The sequence below is a fragment of the Pleurodeles waltl genome, chromosome 4_1, assembly GCF_031143425.1.
Source record: "Pleurodeles waltl isolate 20211129_DDA chromosome 4_1, aPleWal1.hap1.20221129, whole genome shotgun sequence".
Taxonomy (NCBI): domain Eukaryota; kingdom Metazoa; phylum Chordata; class Amphibia; order Caudata; family Salamandridae; genus Pleurodeles; species Pleurodeles waltl.
The window spans coordinates 393,692,468-393,701,513 of NC_090442.1; the positions used below are offsets into that span (position 1 = coordinate 393,692,468).

Here is a 9,046-nt window from a genome sequence, read left to right on the forward strand (position 1 = left end):
TTTTAGAAAGTGAGCATTTTCTTGCTTAAACCATTTTTGTGACTCTGCCTGTTTGTGGATTCCCTGTCTGGGACAGTTTGACAGTTGGGCTGGTTGCACCTCTTGCTAACCAGTGACACAAAGAGAGCTGGGGTGTAGTCTGCATTTCCTGATGAGCCATCTGTGCTAGGAGGGAGGGGAAGAGTGGTCACTCACACCTGAAAGGGCTGTTCCTGCCCTCACACAATGCAGTCTCTAACCCCCTGGTGTGTGTCTGGGGCCTGGCCTGGGCAAGGCAGGATTTCACAAACAAGAGAGACTTTTATATGAAGTAAGCCTACTTCAAAGGGCAAAATGGGTATAAAAAGGACACCCAAAACCACAGACTTTAGAACACTTCTGGAAACCAAGAGGAACCTCTTCCTGGAGAAGAGCTGAAGAGCTGAGGAAGAAGAGCTGCCCTGTCTGTGACTGTGCTTTGTGGAGCTATCCTGCAGATGCTGCTTCTGCCTGTGCTACAGGGCAAAGACTGGCCTTTGTGTGCCTTCCATCTTGTGAAGAACTCTCGAAGGGCTTGATTTAGAGCTTGCCTCCTGTTATTTGAAGTCTCAGGGACAGCAAAGACTTCTCTCTGCCAGCACTTGCATCCTCTGCTGAGACTCCTACTCTGCCAAGTGGTGCCCATCCACTTCCTGGGACCCTGAAAGGAGAAGCTGGCAGCCCAAGAGTGAGAAATCCACGCACCGACCGTCGTGCGGGAAAAGATCAATGCGACTCCGATCAGCGGCTGAAAAATCAATGCGCCGCCGGCTTCGTGGCTAAAAAAATCGATGCTCGTCTGCAACACGACCGGAAGATTGATGCCTGCGGCTGGAGAAACGACGCGCAGCATCGCTGACGAAGGCTGGTGAGATCGCAACGCGCACTGCGTGGTTTTCGGATCATCTTGCGGCTGGATTTCTGATGCAAACAACGCTGGGTGTGTAAAAACGACGCATGGCCTGCCTGGAGCCGAGAGTGCTGACCAGATCGACTCATCGCTCTCCTGCGGAGAGAATAAACGGCGCACGCCGACCCGACTGAAGGAGAAATGACGCAAGGTCTCGCTCGTGAGTGATATTGACGCATCGCAAGCCCTTTTTGACGCACACTCGCCCTTGTGGGGTTATTTTTGAATTGCCCAAGGTACATTTTCAGGCTAACAGTGTTAGCGTTGTGTTTAAAATTACATGAAGACTCTTTTTGCATTTTTATTGATAACTTAACTTGTCTGTTGTGGATTTTTGTCATTTTGATCTTATTTTGTTTAGATAAATATTTTCTATTTTTCTAAACCTGTGTTGTGTCATTTTGTAGTGTTTTCATTGAGTTACTGTGTGTGTTGGTACAAATACTTTACACCTAGCACTCTGAAGTTAAGCCTGTCTTCTTGTGCCAAGCTACCAAGGGGGTGAGCAGGGTTTAGCTGAGGGTGATTCGCTTTCACCCTGACTAGAGTGAGGGTCCTTGTTTGGACAGGGGGGGACCTGACTGCCAAGACCCCATTTCTAACAAGAAAGAAAAAGAAAGAAATACAAAGAAAGGAATAGAAACACACAGAATTACATACAGAAAAAAACAATATAGTAAGAGGCAACTAAGGACACAACCATATAAATAACACTTAAAGGAATAGATTAGAATGAAGGAGTACTGCAACACCAAGGACAAAATATAATCACATGATTCCACAAACAGTGTAGCCTATCAAGATGCAGCCTTTTGTCATTAAAAACTCATTCTATAAGATGTAATAAAATATAAAATGCAGTGACTTTGTTAAGCATTGACAAACCCTAGAAATAACTAGAATACTGAGGAATCAGAACAGTTGTAAATTTTACAAAGTATAATACGCTTAAGAAAACACAGAAATTAATACACAGGAAAGCACAAAACAAAATATGGCTTTCTCACTCAATACATATCATAAGAAAAGACAGAGTATTTGGGACTCTACCAACTTCACACACCAAAAACAACATTGGAAATCAACCATAAATCATATCACAGAGATAGACGGACTGTAAAACAAAAATACTTTAATGAATAGAACCAGAAGTAAATGCTAAACATAATAATAATAAAAACACCACACATAAAAAAGGTTATGTAAACAACAGCACATCAAGTAGAGATATTTTTATCTGATATCTATCTCACTTACCTTGTAAAAGAAATAAACTATTTCAATTTAGCAGTCTTCAAACATAAATGTTTTATTTTTTAAATACCCTAGAGCAAGCAAGGATGAATCAGACCAAATGTTTCATTGATGGTGTGCAGCGCTGGACAAAAAGAAAGAAATTCCTTCCTCCTCTCTGCTATGGTATTTGAAGTATCTTGTGAAAACTACCTTATGTCCAGACTTAAGCATCTGCGTCCTTCCCTTTGCCACTGACAAAACCCCTAATAAGTCTGTAAACCGAATACAATTTATAATTATAATGTCCCTTGATCCATGCCTTTTGTTAGAAGAGAAGTTTCTATGACATCTCCAGTGGACCCTCTGTATATTAATATTCAAAAAGTCTGACAAAGAGCCTATTTTAGAGAACATAATTGAAAGAAAGATATTACATTTGCTCCTTTAAATGTTGTACCATAGATTCCTAAATTTTTCTTTTTGTTCTGATTTTCAGACCTTATGTGTGATGTTTAAGAAGACCAATGTCCTTGTTCATTACATTTACTGCAGCATCACATCTTGTGCATCACTAAATCATTGTCCTCCTTTCAGAACCCTTTCATTGAAGCCAGTTCCCTTTCTTCAGTACTATGCTACATATTATTTGTTTCAAGAAGGGCTTTACTGTTTCATCTCTTCTAAAAAGGCATGCAAAGTTGCCAGTGGAGATAATTTACATGTAGGTGTGGAGTTGGCCCGGGCAGAATTTTTTATTCTGGTCGTAGAATTGGAAAATTTTAGCAACTCTGTGTTACTCTTTTAATAAAGAGTTCCAGTAAAATTCTTACAACCTCCATGTGGAGACAACTGGAACAATGCAATGTCAAGCATTAGTAAGGGTTGGCATTCTCTAACATGGTTTCCGGTTGCTAGGAAGCCTTTCGGGACACTTTTTTAATGCAAGCAGTGTCGGGAGCGGTTGTGGTCAGAGGGTTGCTTTTTGAGTGGATGTTCTACTTGAGCAGCAGCAAAATCAAGTTGAATGGGAATGCTATACAAGTGCAAAATCGTAGTACAACATGGATTTTTTACACAAATTGGCAGAACTCTACGGAATCGCCCAGAGTTTTTCTGTAACACTGCAGGATACAGCGGAGTGAAATTCAACCCATGCCTAGTGTGGAGCCTTGTTTCTTTTTTTTTTTTTACTAAAAATGTTACCTTTATATATTGTGCCAGTTGAAAAACCCTCAAGCCACTACATTAAGGTGTTGATGAACTGGTCAAATCCATTATGTGAGCACCAAAGCAAATACTTTCCATATTGGAGCAAAAATTAGCATTTTTGTTGATGAAATAGGAGAAGATTTAAATCCCAAAGTAGTCTTCTTAGCCGTTAGCTTTGTCTTAAGGGCCTGATTATAAGTCGGACAGTTCAATCGCTACAACTTCAATATGACAGTGGTGAGCCAGACATCACCACCGCCGTATTACGATGTTTTCACCGAGCTCACTGATGGAAACATTGTATTACAACATTTTTGCTGGTGAGCCGTGAGGAAACAGTGCGTTGGCCTTGGCTCTCTCTGGGAGCTGAGGCCAATGCCGTCACACATGCACCCTCATAATGCACACTGTCTGCCATAGAAGACAATGCGCATTCCGGGGTAGCTGACAGGGGCCCCAAGTTGTGGGCAATGCGGGGGCCCCTTCTGACTCCCTCTGGGAGCCGAGGCCAATGCCGTCGTACACAGCACCCTCGGAATGCACAGTCTCCCATAGAAGACAATGCACATTCCAAGATTGCTAACGGGGGTCCCATGTTGTGGGCGGTGCAGGGGCCCCTGTGGCCCCCAACTCTGCCTTTCCACCAGCCTTTTCATGGTGGGGACCCCACCATGGAAAGGCTGGCAGAAAGGAAAGTTGTGATCAGCACGGCGTTGCTGAACTCGTCTGTCCATCGGCATCTGTGATCGTGGCGGAGGCGGCGGTCTCCTGGTAGTCCAACTGCCAGCATCGTAATCTGGTGGTCATTGCGCCTTGAGGTGGCCAGACTGCCACCGAGAGTTTTGCGGTCCGAGGACCGCTCAACACGTAAAGAGGCCATAAGTCTTAAATAGATGGCAAAGATAATCACCAAAATCGATACTTCAGCAAGAGAGAGCACTGTAATATCAACCTTTGAAATCCAGTTGCATTGGCAGTGATAGTGTCATGCTGCAAAGTGCTGTTATGTCAGTACCAACATATGTGATAAAGAGTCGTCCATATGAAATGGAAACAAAGTCATAATTCTTTAACTTAACTGAAACGTCTGAAAAAAAGATTGAAGGTTGAATAATCAAAATCATTGCGGGCGACAATGCCAAATCATAGACATTATCTCACAAAGGACCATGCACCATGCCAGGATGTAGACCGAGGAGGAGATATGGGGGCCAAAATGATCTGTTTCTGTAGCATGCACAGCCCAATACAATATCTCCAACCTCCCTAGGAAGCTCAGAAAAAACGTTGCATGTGTAGCTGAAGTTTCACATTTATGCAAGACTGTGGATAACATAATCATGTAGACAGAGAAATTAAAGACAGTAGCTTGACGTTTGAAATGATTTTCTTATCAGACCCATGGTATGCCTTATAACAAAATATATAAACTATAACTTACCATGTGCAAAAACCCCTCTCTCGTGTAAAGTCAGCATGCATCATTCTTTAATGACCCTAACAGAAATGACATGAACAATGTTATGAAATGTGAAAGACCAGCATCTGTAGCTAAGAAGGGGCAAAATGTATGAATACAGTTTTGCTACAGAAAGTAGTCATCACTGGCCAGCTGTATATTTTTTCTTGAGGGTTCTCTTTAGGTAGACAGATAGTCAAAATCATTGAATGGATTTTTGCGTTATTTATTTGTCAATATTAAGAAAGAGGTGTCCAACGTAGGTCCAGGAGGCCTTGATCCATAACTTATAATTCCATGCAATTGACTTAAACCGAAGTCATTTACATGGTCTGCTTGCCTGTACCTACATTCGACATTTATAAAGTTCTGTTTTATATGTATTTTATCAATTTCGTATGTTTATTTTTTCATCACGAGTGCCTTGAAACAGCCAGATGGCAGCCTGTGGCGCAGTACAAATGATTTACATGAAATGAAAACGGTCTAAAACAAACGCAAGCAGCTTAATTTTCCGACTATTCGGAGTAAATGGTTTCTGTAGCCACAAAAAATCACTTAAAATTCAGAGGCAAGAGATGTTTGGCTCCGCACACCGTGTTTCCACACCGCCTGCGCGCTTTCATTGATCTCAGGCAGGTCGGGCGCGTGTGAAGTGATGTCGTGCCTGACAGAGCCAAGACATTTTCAGCAGAATGTGGGAAAAGTTGCATCTGTCTGTTTTATTCCAGACGAACTGCCGAGGAGCCTTTTTGAACGCCCTCCAACACGAACTGTTTCCGGGCAGATTTTCACGTGTAATACTAAACACATTTCTTTCTTTCCTTGCAGCTTGCCTACTTTCTCCTGAGTGCCTTCAGTCTGATTGTCTGTGTTTTGGCCGGGGCCTTTGCTGCCTACCACTATTCGCAGCTGACGCACTTCTCCTGTGACATGACGGCGGACTCTGCGTGCCAGTGTAAGCAGGACCCGTCTGACCCCCTCAGCCGGACCTTCATGTATGAGGACGTGTCCGACTGCAGCACTGTCACCGGGACCATCAAGCTCTACGTGCTTCTGCAGATCATTCTCAACCCCCTGCTTGGCCTGGTGGGCTTGGTGGCATGTTTCATCATGTGGAAAGATAGGTACCAGGTATTTTATGTGGGTGTGCGTTCCCACACATTGACCACTTCTGAAATGCAGCAGCAAAAGGTCTAGTTGTTCTTGTTTTCCCAAAGGAAAGCTTGTGGCACTGTAAGCACTAACAGCGGGTTCCTTACCTTTGTGAAGAAGGTTCCCATATTTTAATGAAATATATGCTTATATTTCCTAAGCCATCTTATTTGTTTTTATTGGACAAAATGAATAGCTTTGACAAACTTTGGTATGTCACCTAATGTTACTGCTGATATCAAGAAAGCAGACGTATAACTTTTTGACAAGTTTATGCAAGCACAATTTGTATGATTTTTATATGCCTTTTTTGCACAGCTGTTTCTTGATGCACTCCGATCATATAAAATAATATATATAGCTGAGACACATATTATAAAAATCCAGGAGCTGGAGAGTAAATTAATACTGGAATAAATATGTTTGAAAAAACCTGTTTGTGTGGCTTCTGTGTGTCAAATGTAGTTCTTTATTGATGTGTTAATCAACATATTCACAATATCTACTGTGATCAACCGGCCTCCAATCCAGGAAGGACAGCGGAACCAAAATATGATGGAAAACATTCACCATATAGTGACATATATTAGAACCTGAGGCTAGTGTAGGGTTATGTTCCCGGGGCAGATTAGAGTAAAATGCAACTATAGTCTATCACATCAGCAAATGCCATCAGATTGATTTTACAAGCTGCAAGGTAGGCAAGATTCTTCTAGAGCATCCAACATGGTTATACTGACCTTAGTTGCGTACACTGCACACTGGAACAGCTCACAACAAACAAAGGATGCCACTGCAATCCATTGTTGATTAAAGGTTTGGTCCAGCACATGACCAGATCTAGCATCAGATCACAGGCAGGCAAAGTTCTAAACAGGAGGATGTTTAAGTGTCTCAAGACAAGCAGCACATCAGAACAGAGGCACACGATTTGGGTGAAGAAAAGTAAAGAATAACAGCTAAAATGGGCAGTCAGAGAAGCATATATTCTTCAAGTAAATTAACCAGGACTCAAAGAGGAAAATCAAAATGGTTTTTCAAAGACATGGCTGGGTATTTAAAGACCAATGCATTGGCATTCAACAATTATGAAGGTTTAGTAATGGAGAGAAATCACAGAATGATGCAAGGAAGTCGTTCGGAAGGATGGACAAAAATGTCTGGAGAAAATTACTAAGTATCCCATTCACAAACCGCATTTTGTTGTATGTCTAATAGTACTACAATAGTACCACAAAGTACTACAAAATATTGTTTACAAAACTTTGTGCAGAGGTTCTGCCTCTTGTATCGTCTACTAAGTCTTCTCACATGTAAGATAATGTTTCAGTAGGAAATTTGGTAGGGACATGAAAGAGTGTTTGGAAAATGGGGAATACCTACTACTAAAGAGGAAGCGTTCAGAGAGAATTAAGGAAAAGGTAAGGGAGCATTAGGGAGGAGTTAAGAGAGCAAGGGCTTAAGAGAGGAAAGTGCACCCACCCACAAAAGAGTAAGCCTATTCTTATGCACAAACTTCATTTCTGAACATACAACAGCCCAAAAGGAAACAAAACAGTTATAAATGTACTCCAGCTCAGAACTCGTAAGTCTACCAGCACAGATGACCAACAGCGGCCACTGCAACACCATCCCATAGAAAATAATTGAGGGAGTGACTTAAAATAAAACCCCTTAGGAAATAATGTTACAGTCATTTAATTATTTAAAATAGCTACAAATATAAATACACTTATTTTAATGTTGAAAAGGTGCCTAAAAATAATACAATATTCTTCATTTTATTCTAATATATTCTAATAACTGTTTTGCTTCTGAAAATTAAAATATTAATTTTTATTAAACTCAGAATATCATTTTAAATTTCTATTAAGTTATGAATACATGGACTGATGCAAGGCTGCAGAATGCCAGGTCTATGAAAATAGGGGAGGCCCACGCAAGTGGGGGACAATGTGAGGCAGGTGGAGTGCTTTTTGGAGCCTTTTGGATGACTCCCCCAAGTAAGAGTAACATCTTGCCTGTGAAAGTGATTGTGACTCTGGGACACTATGGGTATGGGAGGGACCTATGGTACGTGGGAGGGTCCCTATGGGGTATGTTATTAAAGATTGATTAAATATCTTGTGAGATACACAGTGTTACCATGGTGGTAATGTGTGTCCTGAATTGCAAAATGAAAATTGTTTTTAAAAAAACGAAGTTATTATTACTGTAAGTTTCATTTTGGTTTACATTCAAAATTAACTATATTACATTAATTTAAATCAATATTTAACATAAACATGTTTGTACTGATTTTTTTCCAATTTAATAAACTTTCTTACTTTTCCCCATATCTTACCATAGGGAGAACACCACCATCGGGGACAAAATAAAAAAAATGCCACAGCACTATTAACATACTTGTGAATTAAATATTTATTTCAATAAATATATTAAACTAAATTAATGTTTTTTAAAGACTTCTTCAAAAACTTCCATCTATCTAAAGTAAAATGGTTATATTTATATATCATGTATTAAAAAGAAATTACATTTATATTTAAATTAAAAAAGGTTATCAAAATATGCTAAAATAAATGAATATATTGAAATATACTTAAATTCTTTAGCATTAACCCCTTCGCTGCCAGGCCTTTCCCCCCTCAGGTGGCAGGTCTTTTTTTGGCTATTTGAGGCAGGACGCGCTTAGGCCCTCATAACTTTTTGTCCACATCAGCTACCCACGCCAAATTTGCGTCCTTTTTTTCCAACATCCTGGGGATTCTAGAGGTGCCCAGACTTTGTGGGTTCCCCTGAAGGAGACCAAGAAATTAGCCAAAATCCAGTAAAAATTTCGTTTTTTTTAAATAAATTGGAAAAAGGGCTGCAGAAGAAGGCTTGTGTTTTTTTCCCTGAAATTGGCATCAACAAAGGGTTTGCAGTGCTAAAATTACCAGCTTCCTAGCTTTCAGGAACAGGCAGACTTGAATCAGAAAACCCAATTTTTCAACACAATTTGGGCATTTTACTGGGACATACCTCATTTTTACGATTTTTGGTGCTTTCAGCCTCCT

General features: G+C 40.6%; 1 protein-coding gene across 1 annotated transcript in view; it reads left to right on the plus strand.

Annotated features, from left to right (window-relative positions):
* SSPN (sarcospan) overlaps positions 1-6,419 on the plus strand; it is a 467,146-nt gene extending 460,727 nt beyond the window's left edge. The window contains exon 3 of the mRNA XM_069228600.1: positions 5,664-6,419. Within this exon, the coding sequence (XP_069084701.1) occupies positions 5,664-6,032 (369 nt within the window). The 3' untranslated portion in view covers positions 6,033-6,419. The remainder of the gene's footprint in view (positions 1-5,663) is intronic.
* Positions 6,420-9,046: the final 2,627 nt, after the last annotated feature.